The sequence below is a fragment of the Lissotriton vulgaris genome, chromosome 4_1 (genome assembly GCF_964263255.1).
Source record: "Lissotriton vulgaris chromosome 4_1, aLisVul1.2, whole genome shotgun sequence".
NCBI lineage: Eukaryota > Metazoa > Chordata > Amphibia > Caudata > Salamandridae > Lissotriton > Lissotriton vulgaris.
Window position 1 is genome coordinate 1,970,572,287 of NC_141691.1, and position 17,140 is coordinate 1,970,589,426.

Consider the following 17,140-nt stretch of genomic DNA (forward strand, 5'->3'; position numbering starts at 1 on the left):
CTCCAAAACAGTTGATCAATAGACAACGTCTTTTTTTGCTAGGTACATTACTTTTACTTGCACTGTAATTTTTCCTCACTTTTATTAGAACATTCTGGTATTAGTTAGAGAAACGTGAGTAAGGTGGGGATTTGTGCACCCCGTCCTGAAGAAGGTGGGATTCGATCTTGGCGGCCATATTGGGTGTGGGCCAGGCGAATCGCGCGCTCTAGCAGCGCTATAAAAAGGAATTAGGGATCGTTCCTGGTGATTACTAAACAGAAGCAACCTTTTCCCTCCTGAGGCGGAAGCCGGGAGGTCTCTTGTCTTTTCTTTACCTTGACACTTCAGAATCTTTCTTTTCAGCAATTTTAATCGTGTTCAGACTATGCTTGACTAAGAAGCATTTTAAATAGCTATTGTGTATTTGACTTGTGTGCTTGACAGCGCTTGATTAAAAAGCGCCTGAGATTAGATACTCCCCTAGCGCTCCTAAGCGCTTTGTGCTCCTTCCCCCCTCCCCTACCTCCGGACCGCCCTCGGCCGAGCATCGACGCCGAGGGCTGGGATTCGATCTTGGCAGCCATATTGGGTGTGGGCCAGGCGAATCGCGCGCTCTAGCAGTGCTATAAATAGAACAGTCATGACTCCGCGCAGCGGACGCGTACTGCGGACGCGCCAGATCTGCGCCGGAGTCGTGTCAGAGTCCTGCCCGTCTGCGCCCGTCCGCGCTGAGGACGGGCAGGACGGCGGGACTTCTGTTCTGGATGTGGCTGCCCCTCCGCTCTGCAAGTATTCGCTACAGGAGGTGTTGGAGCTTAACCCGCATGCACTTGCATGTTTTCACAGAAGTTCTCTGGATGATTTCTTATTATCTCCATGTTGCGGTTGCTTTTCGACAGGCCCTGGTGGCCCTAGCCTTTTTCCCCCTCCTCATCAGTTAGAACCCCTTGCTGACCCTGGAGTCAAAGCGTTGAGAGAAGACTGCATTCTCATCAATGCTCGCTCGCTGATTAAAAACAATATTGCCTTTAAGGAATTGGTACTCGATAGGAAACCTTCGTGGGTCTTTATCACGGAAACATGGGCAAAGGACTCCTCGGGTCCTGACCTTGTTGAAGCAGTCCCAGAAGGGTACTGCCTGGCACGTCAGGATAGAATGGGACGTGTAGGAGGTGGGTTAGCAATTCTTTGTAAGGATAGTTTTCACTGCCATATTTTACCACTCTCTGACCTCAAGGATACTTTCCAAGTCTTGTACTTTTCCTTAACAGGTGTTCACAACTTTGTATTTAATGGGATCCTGGTCTACCGTCCCCCTGGTCCCAGAGCAGGCTTCGAACAGCAGCTGCTCCATGTTCTAGAACCTTACTTTGGCCGTGACAATCTTACTATATTGGGAGATTTTAATTTTCATTTGGAGTTGTTGGAGACCCATGATACTCTCTCCCTGTTGGATGCTATGTCTGCCTGCGGACTCACCCAATTGGTGAAAGGGGCCACCCATCAAGCAGGACATACGCTTGATGGGATTTTCTGTAATGATCAGAGGTTGATGGTGAAAGACCCCTTTTTCCTTTCATGGTCAGATCATCTAGCCGTTCCTTTCATTGTGCTCTATCCTATCTCGGGGACAACTAGTAAAAATCCGAGCAAAATGGAATTGCGTAGGAATTTTAAGAACATCACGGAAAGTTCCTTTGCTCCCTGGATATCGAGTCTGTCCATATCTCAGGAGGACAATGTACAGTCAGCAGTCTCACAAATTGAAAAGACCGTAGCCGAGGCTCTGGAAGAACTGGCTCCCATCCGCCAGTGTTACTCAGCCAGGAAAAGACCTTCGGCCCCATGGTTCTCGGAGCACTTGAGACTCCTGAGAAAGGAGGCTAGAAGACGGGAGCGTCTCTGGCACTCCAGCTGGGATCTTGAGGACAAGGAAGCCCATAAGATCCTGATAAGGAAGTACAAGCGGGAAGTAATAAAAACAAAACAAGAATATTTCACGGCTCTCACTACTTCTCTCTCTTCTCCTAAAGAGCTATTTAGGATAGTGGACTCCCTCACTACCCTTCAGACTCCGGACCCGGGTATTGCTTCACAGGAGCTTTGTGATAATATAGCCTCCATCTTTCAGACCAAAATCTCTGACATCTACAGCGCCTTGGAATTGCAGAGATCTTTTACCTCTGAGCCCCCTGCCCCCGCTGTCTTGGTCCCTGCTCCTTTGGAGAAATTCTCGTTGGGAAGCATGGAATCTTTCCCTCCTCTCTCCCTACAGGATCTAGAGACTCTCCTTGATAAAACCAAATCCAGCTTCCCCCTGGATGCCTGTCCGCTTAAGATCCTGAAGCAGTGTAGAGAATCCCTCTTGCCCCCCCTTGTTGACATCATGAATAGGGCCATGAAGGATGGCATTTTTCCCCAACAGTGGAAAAATGCTGCAGTAAAACCGTTGCTCAAGAAACCCTCTCTTGATCCTGGGGTTTTAAAGAACTTTCGCCCCATCTCAATGCTCCCAGCTCCTGCGAAGATGTTAGAAACTCATCTTAATAAACATCTTGCTGCCTTTGTGGAAAGCTCGGGTTGTCTGGATCTTTCCCAGCACGGTTTTAGGAGGGAGCATAGTACTGAGTCTGCTCTGACCATAGTGCTTGACAATATCCGCACACATGTGGATAAGGGTCAAACCTCCCTCCTGATCCTTTTAGACCTCACGGCGGCCTTTGACACCCTTTCTCCCTCAGTCTTAACATCTCGTCTGGGGGAGATCGGGGTTCGGGGGGTGGCCCTTAGGCTACTCTCCTCTTTCCTCGATCAACAAGAGCAAAGAGTGATGCTGGGCAAATTTCTATCTCCATCCCTGTCTGTGCAATGTGGGGTCCCTCAGGGGTCGGCGCTAAGTCCGACCCTCTTCAACATTTATGTGACCCCCCTTGCCAGACTTATTAGATCTTTCGGGATGGAGGTAGTTTCATATGCGGATAACACCCAGATCCTCGTCTCTCTCTCCCAGTCAGTAACCTCGACTGCCTCCAACTTTAGATCTTGCATGGAGGCAGTCGGGCAATGGATGATATACAATTCATTGAAACTGAATGGGGAGAAGACTGAGGTGATGGTGTTCGGAGGTAAGGAGGAGATATGGTCAGCCGATTGGTGGCCAAACTCGCTGGGTCCCTACCCGGCTCCTGCCTCTTCCGCTAAAAATCTGGGGGTCATTATTGATCCCACCCTCACTATGTGCCAACAGGTCAACAGAACTGTTTCTACCTGTTGGGGTATTATTCACATACTGAGGAGGATCAGGCACTACCTCTCCCAGCAGGCAAGGAAACAACTTGCTGTTGCCCTGGTTGGCTCGCGTCTGGACTACTGCAATGCGCTGTATGCGGGTTTGAATAAAAACCTGCTTCAGCGCCTGCAGGTGGTCCAGAACGCAACAGTGAGGTTTGTCCTTGATCTACCCCGGCGTACCTCGGCTACCTCTGCCAGAAAATCACTTCACTGGCTTCCTATAGAAGACCGAATAGTGTTCAAGACCATGTGCATGACCTATAGGGCCTTAGCAAAAAGCAGTCCCACTGGAATAGGTTCCATTCTGTCCCGCTACAGCCCTGGCAGGGACTTGCGCTCCTCGAACAGACTTCTTCTTTCAGTTCCCCGTATTCGGAGAACCAGATGGGGTGGCAAAGCTTTCTCTAATCTGGCTCCCAAGTGGTGGAATGCCCTCCCCCTGGAACTAAGGTCCCTTCCTACTCTTCAGCTTTTTAGGAATGCTCTTAAAACCCATCTCTTTGTGCGGACATACCTATAATTGTCCCCTGCCCTTTTTTGGATCTGTTTTGGTAGGCGCCTTGACACCTTGGGGTTTTAGTAGCGCATTACAAATTGCTTTAATAATAATAATAATAATAATAATAAGGTGCTTCGGCACCGAAACATGTCGACGCACACAAAAAGGAGGTAAAGCACATTGTCAGCGTAGTGACCTCCCACCCTCATTTTTAACAGCACCAGCCCGGGGGCTTATTAAATAATTTTTAGTCACCCCACGAGCCAGGTTCTTTTTAACTATCACTATTTCCCAAACCCCACAATACACTCACATTTATTCAAAATACCCCCTCACCAACACCACACATAGTCTAACAAGTGCTCCCACGTCTCCGTAGGTCGCAGCACGCCGTACCCCGTAGAGGGGTACGATGACCCCGATGATGAAGCATGACACCAAGGGGCCTGTTGGTGTGTGAGGGGACCTAAAAACATAAAGGTGTTCCCCACTGTGGAGGAGACACCCTTAATGTACTAGCATTAACAGCATTGCCATTAGTAACTGGTAGTTCACATAGTAACTGTAGCAGCTGTGTGTCTGTTGTAATGGTATTGAGTCTACTAACTCCTCAACATCCTTAGTTCCAATAGGAACTGTTGCATCTATAGTTCTGGTAGTAATAGTAGTGCACATGCTAACTGTAGTAGCTGTGTGTGTAGTAATAGTATGTCTCTATTAACTCTCTAGCATCCGTAATTCCAGCAGTAACCTTTGAATCTATAGTTCCGTAGTATTAACAGTGCACATGGTAACTGTAGTAGCTGCGTCTGTAGTAATGGCATTGTCTCTACTAACTCTCCACCAGCCATAGTGCCTGTAGTAATTGTAGCATCTATGGTTCGTGTGGTCTTAATAGGGCACATGTTCACTGTAGTAGCTGTGTTTGTACGAAAGTTATTGTCTTTACTAACTCTACAGCATCCATAGTGAGAATTGTAACTGTACCACCTTTTGTCTGGCAGTAGTAGAAGTGCACATGGTAACTGTGGCAGCTGTGTGTGTAGAAATGATATTGTCTCTACTAACTCGCCAGCATCCATAATGTGAGTAGTAACTGTAGTATCTATAGTTCCGGTTGTATTAGAAGTGCCCATGCTAACTGTAGTAGTTGTGTGTCTCTCTACTAATACTAAAGGAACTATAGTTGTTACAGTTACTGCTGGCACTATTGATGCTGGAGAGTTAGTAGATACCAAAGGGGATGATGGACGGAGCGTTGGAGCAAATCAAACACACCCCAGTCAACTGATCTGGGTTTAATCCATCATCATTCTTTAGCTCACTTCACCACCCCAGTTCAGACACGGCCATATGCAAATCAATCTGACCCTTTGCCTCTTGGGAACAGTCCAGACGGAACTGCCAAGCCATGTCTTCCCTGGACCGGAAAGAAGCATCCTGGGAACGGTTTCTGGCTAATCAGCTGCCATCAGCCAGGCTAGCTTGAATCCAGTGGCAAAGTGAGCATGGGTCCCACATCTGGGCATACTCTGCCAATTTAGGGCGAACACAGCAATACCAAAGGGGATGATGGACGGAGCGTTGAAGCAAATCAAATACTCACCCCCAGTCAACTGATCTGGGTTTAATCCATCATCATTCTTTAGTTCACTCCGCCACCCCAGTCCAGATGAGTTGACAGGGGCTGAGTGTTTGATTTGCTGCAATGCTCTGTCCATGCTGTATGCCTATGTTGTAGAGTTTGCTGATGAGGGTGTTGTGAGAGACGGTTTTGAACACCGAGGAGGGGTCAAGGAGGATCAGGGCTACAGTTTCTCCGTGGTCGAGAAGTGTTCTGATGTCGTCTGTGGTGGCAATCAGTGCCATCTCAGTGCTGTGGTTGGCACAGAACCCTGATTGTGAGGTGGCTTTGTTCACGGAATTCAATGAGCTGCTGGTTGATGGTTTTCTCGAGTACTTTGACCAGGCAGGGGAGCAGAAAGATAGAACAATCATTTTTGCGATAGCTGGGATTGGCAAAGGCTTTCTTTAGGAGGGGTCTGACATCTGCGTGTCCATCTGTCCGGAAAGGTTTCTGTAGAGCTGGAGGTGTTGAGGATGCTGGTGAGTTGTGTGCTGGTCGGGTTCGTTGAGAGGTTGTAGAGGTGGTGGGGACAGATGTTGGTGGGTGTACTGGATTGGATGGAAGACATGATGGCTGAGGTGGTTAAGGCAGCGATCGGAGACCAGGTGTTAATGGTTTCACTGATGTTCGCTGGTTGTCGAGGTCGTTTTGGTTGGAAGTAGTCTGAGAGGGTTTTGCAAAGTGCTGGGGTTGGATGGTGTTCTCTATGGCTGTTGCGTTTGAAATTTCTTTGACGATAGCTGCTCTGTCGGCGGGGTTCTTAGTGGTGCACCATCGTTTTTCCAGTTGGTGGCAGTTGCGCTTGGTGGTCCTGAGTTTTGGTGTCTAAACTGGCATGTTCGGAGGTCTTGTTGAATTTTACAGGTTTCAGTGGGGCAACTCCGTTGACGCTGTTGGTGATCCAGGTGACGAAGTTCTGGACGGCCTGGTCGAGGTCTGTTGAGACTGTGACAGTGTCGGCAGGTGAAGGGTCCTTTGGTGGATCATGGGGAGGAGGAAACACAGCTGTTGCTTCGGTGTCTGGGGTGCAGGAGTTCCTTGGCGGTGTACCATCAGGTGGTGGAAGGTCCAGGGGTCCTGGCGATAGGTGTTGTCCAACCGGTGGTGCATTGGCAGCACACCCGCTGCGTGTTCACTGCCCGGTTGTGTCCGCAGCCTCCATTTGTGAACCATTAGTGGACCTGGTGGGTGCTCCTGTGTGCTGTGCAAAGACCTGGGACGGGCAGCACGGTGACAGGAACAGTAGGCAGTGCAGGCACAGGGGGTGCGGCAGCACAAGAACAGGGAAAGCAGGTAGTGGTGCAGAGACTGGGACAGTGCAAGGGGAGTGGCAGTTCAGGGACTGGAACATCAGGCGGCGCAGGCATAGGGACAACAGGCAGCACAGGGACAGCAGGCAGCACAGGGGCAGGGAGAGGCAGTATAGGGACAACAGCAGTGCGGGACAGGGGCAGCATTTAGCACAAGAATGGTACAGCAGGAAGCGCAGGGACAGCACAGAGGGATGGGTAGAACATAAATAAATAATTGTCCGGTATTTAGGGACAGCAGGCAGCCTAGAAACCGTTACAGCAGGGACTGGAGAGCGGGCACAGTACCTTAAGCTGGGGTCAGCCAAAAAAGGGATGGCCCAGCCGAGTCTCCTCCACGCTCTGACTTGTACAGACAGGCCACCGGGCTTGACCTGGGCTCCACCCATGCACGTCCCGAGATGCACCAAGAGGCGCGAAAATCTATAAACCAGCTTGCCCAGCCTCCGGTCCTGTTGGGAAATGTAATCCGGTGGTGGAAGGGGTTCAGAGGCGCTCTCAAGCGCTGTGCAGCGGCAGCAACAGGAGGGGAGAGCACCTTCTGGAGGGAAGGGCGGCAGGCGGCTTCCAACATCCATAGTGCCAGCTACTACTGGCACTATGGATGCTAGAGAGTTAGTGGAGATAATACCACTACTACAAACATAGCTACTCCAATGAGCATGCACAATACTAATACTACCAGGACTATGGATTCATGAGAGTTAGTAGAGATCCTAGCATTACTACATACACTGCTACTATAGTGAGCATGCACACTACTAGTACTACCAGAACTATGGATGCAGGAGAGTTAGTAGAGACCATAGCATTACTACATACACAGCTACTACAGTGAGCATGCACACTACTAGTACTACCAGAACTATGGATGCAGGAGAGTTAGTAGAGACTGTAGCATTACTACATACACAGCTACTACAGTGAGCATGCACACTACTAGTACTACCAGAACTATGGATGCAGGAGAGTTAGTAGAGATCGTAGCATTACTACATACACAGCTACTACAGTGAGCATGCACACTACTAGTACTACCAGAACTATATATGCTACAGTTACCACTGGCACTAAGGATGCTGTAGTGTTAGTAGAGACTGGTACTACTGGAACTATAGATGGGCTGCATACTGTATTCATGTAACTGTAATACTCGATGTAGCATTGGTGCCTGTAGCATCTGTAACATCTGTAGGAGTGGTGGTAACAGTAGTGTGTATTCGGAGAACCAGATGGGGTGGCAATGCAACTCATTGTTGCAATGGTGTCAGTAACATATGTAATATCTGTAGTACTGGTGGTAACAATAGTGTGTACTGTACTCAAGTAGCTATAATACTCGTAGTAGCAATGATGCCTCTGCCATCTGTAATATCGGTAGTACCGATGGTAACAGTTGTGCATACTGTACTCAAGTAGCTGTAATACTCGTAATAGCAATAGTGCCTGTAGCATCCGTAATATGAAGTACCGGTGGTAACAATAGTGCATAATGTACTCAAGTAGCTCTAATACTCGTATTAGCAATGGTGCTTGTAACAACTATTGTATCTGTACTAATGCTGATGGTCAGAGTTGTGCACGTCAGAACCACGCTAACTGCAAGGCCAGTCCTCCCAGTATTGCCTGCATTGGCTGTAGTATCTAGTGCTAGAGTAACAGCAGTGCCTGTAGTAATTACTATCAACATGAAGACCTTGCATCCCATGGTGCAGTGGACACACTTAGAGATGCGGAGACTGGCGTTGGCTCATTTACGGAGAGGCCAGAGGTCAGATTATAGGTTACCATCTTGTCCATTTGTGACACTGAAGCATTGCAGTAAAACTGGAAACATTACCCGTCTGACGGTCCCTACAAAAATACAGTGGATAGCGCTACCCCAAACAGTGGAAAACATCACCAAATGCACTCAAAAAATATTTTTCAATAATGTTAGTCAATGGTTTTTTTGTAGTTTCATATGTAGCTTTTATTCAAATTTCTTTCTTTTTTAAATGTTGTCATTGCTTCAAAACAAAAATGTTATTCATCGTTTTTTCAGACAAATGCCCAATGCATTTCGGGCCTAGCCCTTCTTCAGGGGCCTATTTTTCTGTAAACAGTAAAACACACAGCATTATAGCAACATGAATCCAAAACATATAGTCCATTGTCAAATGTACATTACCAGTGAAATACATTTGTTTATGCATCATTTGACAATTAACTATATGTTTTGGATTCATGTTTCTATAATGCTGTGTGTTTTACTGTTTACAGAAAAATAGTCCACTGTTTGGGATAACGCTGTCCACTGTATATTTAATTTCCTCGCACTCAGGAGGGATAACCAAATTGCGCCTACTCACTTTGTTATACTGGACCTACATTTGTTTTACCAGTAGTGCGATTGTTCTTCATATAGACTGGATCGTTCATACAAGAAGCCATCTTGTTGACTAGAGGAGCAGGGCCGGCTCTAGGCTCATGGTGGCCCTGGGCAGGGAGCGTAGGTAGGGGGCCCGGATGAGGGGGTCTGGGCGGGGCGGAGCGCGCAGGCCAGTAAAGAGGGGAGGGGGTCAGGGAGTTTAGAAGTGGAACAGAGCCAGAGGCCGCCAAATCCCTGCCAGGGGCCACCACGCAAATATGTATCCATCCTCAGAGGATTAATATATTAAGGATATATATTGGCGTGGTGGCCCCTGGGGTTTGGTGGCCCTGTGCAGGTGCACAGCTTGCACATGCCTAGAGCCGGCCCTGAGAGGAGTTCTAATAACAGCGCTCTACCACAATATTGTGGGCAAAACATCGAACCATGATGTCATCACAGCCCAGTTAATAATAGTAAATCTGCTCTTACATTGATGATGAATTAAGAGTCGATATTGTGACCACTATATTTTTGCAGGCCCTAATATTTCCACCACAATACTGTGACCGACAACCTTTAGTGACCTCTGAGTATTGTGCACCTTCTCCTTGTTTTACGTGTTATGCCTTTTCTCGTTTCACTTGAATATTTGTAACTGCCCCCATCTCATGTGTGTCCCACCTGGGCTGCCGTCATTGCCGCTCGGGGCATCCGCTGCGCGTTCAGACGTCGCGTGTCACGTCACTAAGATTCGGAGGAGGTTTGTGAGCGGTGATTGGGCGGTTCGCAGCGTGAGCAGCTGTCGCGTGCCACAGGTGTGTGATGATTGACAGCGCTGTCAGCTGCAGTCTGCACGTGAGCTCAGGATGTTACTAACTGCAGACGGGAGCGCATTGGAGATGCACGCTTTTAGCGTACAGCTCCCTCCTAATCCATCGAGGGGGGGACCATTGGCCGCCCCCTTGTTAACCTTTGCAGACTCTGCCTGTTTGGTGCGACCCAGCACAACCTGTATCCAGCATGCTGCTTCTCTCACCAAAAATTCTGAGAAAATCTATTTGTATATATATGTATATAGAGATAACTCTAACCACTAGTATATGTAGTAGACCTTTGTACTCACTACCATTCCTATGTGATTCTTAGAGTTTATCCATTTGTATCTCTTCCTTGAGTGACTTTACAACTTGTACATTTGCGATTTTCTCTGTTTGTATCTTTTATGTAACTCATGTAATCCTAACTCCTTATTTATCGCAACTGGTTCTTTTGTAAAGTGCTCTGACACCTTCGGGTAATGTTTGCGCTACATAAAATCGCATTAAATAAATAAATAAAACTGCAGACATCCCCAGAGCTGTAGATTCACCCACCGGTGTAGCCACCATGAACATGAAACACGATTGGAATAGCCCGAACAAAGCCAAGTTAGGCTGCAGTCTCAACTTAATGCATTTTCTCCTCCTGCTGGGTGAACGAAATTACTTTTTTTCCAAAAGAACCACAATTGTCATGAAAATTACGCGCGAAATGTACTTGACTAGTAGCTTCCAATAAAACTGCACGATTTTCAAGCAGAAGATGGCCCTCACTGCCGAGGCAAACATGAGTTTTGCAATTGCGTTGAAACATTTTCTCCTCAAGCCAATCAATGTCTTTCGGGCGAGAATTTCATAAAATGGAACAATCGCCGAAATTGATGGCGTAATGCAAAATGCCTTTCACAAGATTTCACATGCATTATAAAAATGTAACCTGTAAGTGTTTTTGTGCTGCCTGGGAGAGGATTGGTTGGGAGGGGCGCAGGCCTTCTCCAAGTTGGGTCTGATGATTATGCTGAATGAAAGTCCTTTTATGGCAGGACATGCCAGGCTAATGTCCTCTACTGCTGTAAGATGCCAGTGGCTTTCACCGTTCTTTGCCCTGGGCTCAGTGTCCAGTTTTGTGACTTTCATAACTTTGAACTTGTTTGCCAGGTGACTGTTGAGGGGCCATGACAGGTTCCATTACATGCAATATCTTCACCTAATGTTCACAGTCAATGCTGTCTGGTATCCCCTGGTGCAGTGGGGAGGGGCAGTCGAGTGCCCATGAGGCTGAAATTGTTGCCCAGATATGTCCCTCCAGCCACAAACCTGAGCTCCTGGAAAATCCTTTTGTGTCACTGTATTTTCTAAATTGTATATGTGGGATAAACAAATATATGTAATTAAAACATGTGTATTGTAAAAAATAAATGTGTGTAGTGTACTACAATAAGCAATGTATTGTTTCGGTCATTACCGCTCACAGTCATCTCTGGTACCGCTAGTACTTAATTTGAGCCAGTGGTTGTGGTAGGAGCCGTTGGCACTTATTTTTGGGGATCCTCACTTATTTCCCACATCAGATATTTACTGTGTGCAAGAGACGAAAAACACACAGATCGGAGAGATAGAGGAAGAGAAAGACCGCAACCCTGTTGCAAAGGGAGACAGCAGGAACATGCAAGAGAGAGAGATATAAAGGGGCAGGGAGTGCCTGGTAGGAGATTAAAGAGGCATGAGGTACATTAAAAACTACCAGCCTTGGTATTTAGGGTGCTGATGTTTAAATGCGCCAGCCGCTGGCTTCTGAGCAGAGCGTTGGGCATGGACACTCTGTCTCCGCCATGTTACTATGTACAGAATGTGGTAGATATTATGTATTTCTAAATGAAAGCAGTCGTACGTTCATGGGGAGAAAGAGAAAACAGACTAGGACACACCTAGAACAGGGGTGTCCAACATAGGTCGAGGACAGCTGGATCCTAGCTAGATATAAGGATATCCTCATAAAACGGATTTACAATTATCCCAAAAGACCTCATTTACATAATCACTGCTCTCCTGAAAACTTGGGGTGTTTCCGCCTCCCTGGGCCTTCGCTAGATACCTCTGACCCAGGCAAACCCATGATTTGGGGGCATGCCTCGAAATATGTATGTCATCAAAGTTCGACCCATATCCCGTTGTGGTCGCCAGTCACCTGGCGATTTTACACAGATGTAAATTCTGCTTCTGTGCATAAATGTCTGCAGAACCTAATGCTCCCAGCCCTGTTTAGCGGGTGACTGGACTGCTGTATCCACGGTGGGGCTGTGTTTGGCCCCCCGTGGTGTCTGTTTCGAAACAGGAGGCCCACCCAGGTTCTCCAAAGAATCAGAAAATGAATTAGGAGACATCACAATAGTGCCAAGAATCCACCAAGTATGTGCATGCTTTCAAAAACACACATTGTGTAAATTAGAGTTGGGCGAGCCGCCGGTGCCTGGCCCGGCTCCGGCTCGAGGTCCTGTAGGAGTCTCGAGTCATAATGGGGCTTCGTTCTACCCATAGCGCAACTCGTACGCCAGTCTCAAGCTCCTCGAAAAATTAAACAAAAAAGAATGTAAACTATGATGTAAGAAGGCTGAATGGCACAGAGTGAAACAAGGGTGAATCCTGGCTTCACAGCTTCATCAAACTGTGTGATCCTAGGCAAATGTCTTTCTTTGTAAGTGTAGTTTAACTCGAAAATAGTATAGAAGAGGAAAGGAATAATGGCTGTTCTGGCACGGACAATCGGAGGGACTGCGGCGACATTCACAGCCCCGGGTCCGTGGAACGCCACAGCGTGTAGCAGGCAGTGTGTTAGTGTGAAGGAAGCACGCACGTGGCACGTTCACCTGCTTGCGTCTGAATCAATGAACGCTGGCTCTGCTCTTCAGCCCAGCCAGCGCAGTGTGCGTGCGTGGGAGCTGCTTGTAGTATTCTGGAGTGGCGTCTGTGTCGGGTAGCAACATAAACAGAGACGGTGTGCTTCTAGGCCTCTTGTTTTCTGCTGTTCTCTCTGTGTCATTGTTTGGCTTGCTTTTTATTCAACGCGTTTTGCTCCTTTAGTGTGACCACAGACACCTCCTTCTTCAGAACTTGTGCTAATTCCTGTTCCCGCTTTTTTCCATCCTTAGCTTCCATTTCCAGTGCACTCAGTAGGGTCAATGTCCCTTGTGTAATTCAACTTTGTAACCCCTCTGTCCGTGTTACACCTGACAGTGACACCGACTCCAGTTCTTCCTGAAATCCCGCTATCTGAGCTTGTGTATGAATGCAATGATGTTGCCTGCCCTGTGTCATGTGTGGCACAAACTTGAGACAACTCTGCCTTTCTCAGCCAAAATTGCTTTGCATACCTAGAAGGCTAAAAGCGAAACCACACGTCCCAGAATGCCACTACTGCCCTGACCGACAGGAGGCGTCAAACATGCCATGGGGGCCACCTAGCCATGCTCGTGTTCATGGCGATGACAGACTGGCCCCTTTAAGCCCCTCTCACTAGATTGAAACTCCCCAAGTCGATCTTAGTAACCAGTCCTCGCTCGCAGGCCCGGTTCACCCAGCCCCCCTCCCTCCCTGCTAGTTTCACTTCATCCTGAGGGTCACATCCGTCCTATGACCTTGAGCCCCCTACCCTCTCACATCACCCACCGGTACCGCGACAGGTGTCTCACTACACGCACACCACTCTGCGTGACCCCTCCTGCCCCTGACAGGCGCCCCCCCAACCCCAACTTCACTTTCAAAACCCCAATCACTTCTCTGACGTGTCCTCCTGCTCCTCACATCCCCCGAGCGTCCCTCCAGACTCACGTCACCCTCCGCGTACCCCCTCCCATTGAATCTCACATCACGCACCTCATTCACCTCCCCTGCCCTCTCCTTCTCTTTGTCGCCCCTCCCCAACACACTTTTGAACTTGAATCCCCCCCCTTCCGCTACACCATTCACCACCCGACCGACCCCCACCTCCTCCCTTTCCAGCCCTCTCCCCCTTCGTCCATTCTCCATACCCCCCCCCCCCCCTTCTCTATCGCCTCGGCGGCCCCTCTCCGCCCCCCCTCCCCACCGCCTTCTATAGCAGAAGCCATTTGCCCTCCCCCTTTCCCCGGACCCCCGCAGCTCGCGCCTTGTTGCACACACCGCCCCAGAAATATTGATATTATCCCCCAGCCTCCCTCCCTCCCTCCCCCCGTCCGTGCACTCCTCCGTGACGCGCGGTGCCCCCTCCCCTCGCTCCGTGCCTGGGAAACACTCCGCCGAGCCGCCCCCTCCCTGCCCGGCGCCCCCTCCCCCTCTCGGCTGTTTTCATATTTTTTTTGTTGTGTTTGTTGAAAGAGATTGGGTGTCGATTGCTTTTTATTCTCACGATGTAAACTGTTTTCCCCTCATCTCTGTGTGTTTTTTTTCTTCCCTTCTCCCCCCTTCCTCACCACCTCCCTCCCCCCACCACCAACCACCGCCTCCTCCCACTTCCAGGTCTGCCCAGCTCGGCGCCTGGTCCTTCCGAGGCTGCCGGACGGTGCCCGTCGACTCCTCCCGGACGAAATGCCTCTGTGACCGGCTCTCCACCTTCGCCATCTTAGCCCAGCTCAGCGCAGACATGGTAAGTGCCAAGAAAAAAAGATTTAAAAATACAAATATGCCTCCCGCCTGCCGCCCACGCGAAGATAAGGCTGTGTCGAAGCGGTGCCAGGTTGAAGTCGGCTCTTTAACCAAATGCTGCATTAGAGACGGCGCCGCGCGATGCAAGGACGACTGCTAAATATAGACAACATATTAACGAGACTTTTGGGGGAGATGCAGGTCGCAGCCCCCTCCCATGCATGCATGGATGCTTCTAATCTGACCGGGCCCCGTTCTGCATAACGCACCCGGCTGTTGCAGATTTTTTTAATGCTGTTTTTTCCCCACTTAAATGTAATATCATTTTATTCGAGAGGGATTTTATGCAGTTTTCCCCTCGATGTAATAAGGTGCACGGAGAGAGGGGCACTCCGAGATTGCCGTGATTGGAGGGCCTAGATTGTATGTGCTGCTGATTTCACGGTTGCTGTCCATGGTTTTGTGTAACCTTGTGAACGTGGCGGCTGGTTTGCATTCTTATCACATTTAATGAGCACGGGGAATAAAGGGCCTATGATTTTAATGAAATAAATACTACCAAATGTAACCACTGCATATCGTTGAACCTATTCCGAAGCATTAACCTTTAGTAGCATTTTTACGCTTTACCAATCCATTGTGTATAGGTTAGTGCGGCTCTGTCGCTGGCTTTTTCGCTTCTGTTTTTTCCCTTCACAAGCCCGCTCTTAGCACTGAAAGAAACCTGTCATATCGAGCATATTTGTATATTTTTTTTAATATCCGCTCTTCTTGTTCACCTAAATCGCAAGTGGTGTTTTATCTGGGTGCGCGTTATAATAAAACTGTGGACTTGGAAAGGATCGGCGCCCCGGTTTTGGGGTTACATGTGTTAGAGTGAATTGCCCCCCGCGAATATTTACTAAATACACGCTGCCGTGCTGCGCACCCCTTAAATGAGGGGGGGACGAGATCATTTTTGAAGATGAAGGTTGGTTATTATTAGACACAGTAATGGATTTGGTCCACTGGTTACCATGGAAACAACATCTGCACTGGAGTTGCTTAAAGATACAGGACTCGCGCTGCCCAGGCCAGATGCAGGCCTTGGCACGGGCAGGTTCACCGTGGAGGAACTCTAGGCAGCTGCCTAGGGTGTCACCAGCCAAAGGGTAGCAGTAACCGCCCCATTGCCAGAGGGAGCCCAGGGGGAACATGTTAGGTGTCCTGGAGCAGCAAAGGTTTCTGCTTTGGCCCTGCACTGACAGGCCCGTTCGCGGCTCTTCTAGCCTCGACGTGGCCTTTAGTGGTTGCACTGAGGTGGTCAACATACTCACACCCAAGTTTCCCGCCACTGGCTGCCATTTCTGTTCCTTCCCTGGGCATTCAACCCAAAAGTGGGTGGAGCTGAAACTTGGAAGTCACAAGCTAGATTGACGTCAATCTTCGCACCTGCTAGATCTGTGCTCGTTATTAGCAATTGTTTATACATGTTTCGCTGCCAGGAGCACGTGTTGCGTTACTTCTTGCCCAGCAAACCCCCCATCTGTAATCTAAAACAGATTTCACAACGGTCTAATGGTCTGTCGGCAGGGATTTTGTGTTAATGACGTTACAAGAGTTGTAAAAAAATCCCACCTATACTAATTATTAATGGTTGTTGGTGCGCAGTGCTTGAAATGGATAAATAAAAGTGCAGGGACTCTGTACCGGACAGCACCGGCCCATTTAAAGCACTGTTGGTGCGGAATTGTGAGGAACTTTGATTCATTTCCTTCTCACGCGAGGTCCCATTTCATGCTCAGTGGAGGCCATTTTGTAAGTGTTGAAGATTTCTTGTTGCTCCCTTGCTGAGGGACAGAGTTTCAGAAGAGGGTGCATGGGCTTGGCATATATGTTCTATTGTTTTTTAAAGGGTTGTCACTTGCGTAGTGTGTTTATGCATGTTTGAAGGGACAGCAATAAATCAAGAACACGTTGATGGATTTGACACACATTTTCCATGTTGTAGAGATCTCGTAGCACAAGGCAGAAGTGACCAGGTGTGTGTTTGATGATCTGGTTTGCCATCTGTGGGCATTAAAGACTACACGCTCTCAGCTGTTCAGAAAGAAGTTCTCAAACTTTGGGGTACGCGGATGGAGTTCATAATGTGGCTATACACAAGGACTATACACAGGGACGCCCAAGGCTCATTGAGGCCACAAAAGTCCATTTAACCCCTCCCCTGCTGGTGACGGAACCACTCCGTCATCAACCGCGGTCGAGCTGTGCTGATGACGGAGCGGTTCCGTCACGGCCCGCTCGGCACGCCTGCGCTGAGCGTTCCATTGAGCGGGCGGGGCCGTGACGGAACTGCTCAGTCATGAGCACAGTGCGACCGCAGCTGGTGATGGAGCGGTTCCGTCACCAGCATGAGCGCGCCGCCAGCATGAGCGCACCGCGCGGCCCCCGCCCCTTAGGGGTTAATCCCCAGGCCAGGGTATTGGTTAGTTTGAGATTCCATTTGTGGCGTTTAGGATTAGAAACAGTCCCAAAGGCGTGGGGTGAGCTCTTCCCTCCCCATGCACTGACATCCAGCTCAAACCCTGCTTTACCCCAAAGTAGGGTTTGTTTATTTTAGAAGCTGCTGACGTGGGTATTCACATGGAAGCATGCATG

The 17,140-nt window shown here is 48.8% G+C and overlaps 1 protein-coding gene across 1 annotated transcript in view; it reads left to right on the forward strand.

Moving 5' to 3' along the window:
• ADGRB1 (adhesion G protein-coupled receptor B1) overlaps window positions 1-17,140 on the forward strand; it is a 473,955-nt gene that overhangs the window by 329,061 nt on the left and 127,754 nt on the right. Inside the window, exon 17 of the mRNA XM_086966285.1 lies at window positions 14,375-14,501. Coding sequence (XP_086822411.1) covers window positions 14,375-14,501 — 127 coding nt within the window. The remainder of the gene's footprint in view (window positions 1-14,374; window positions 14,502-17,140) is intronic.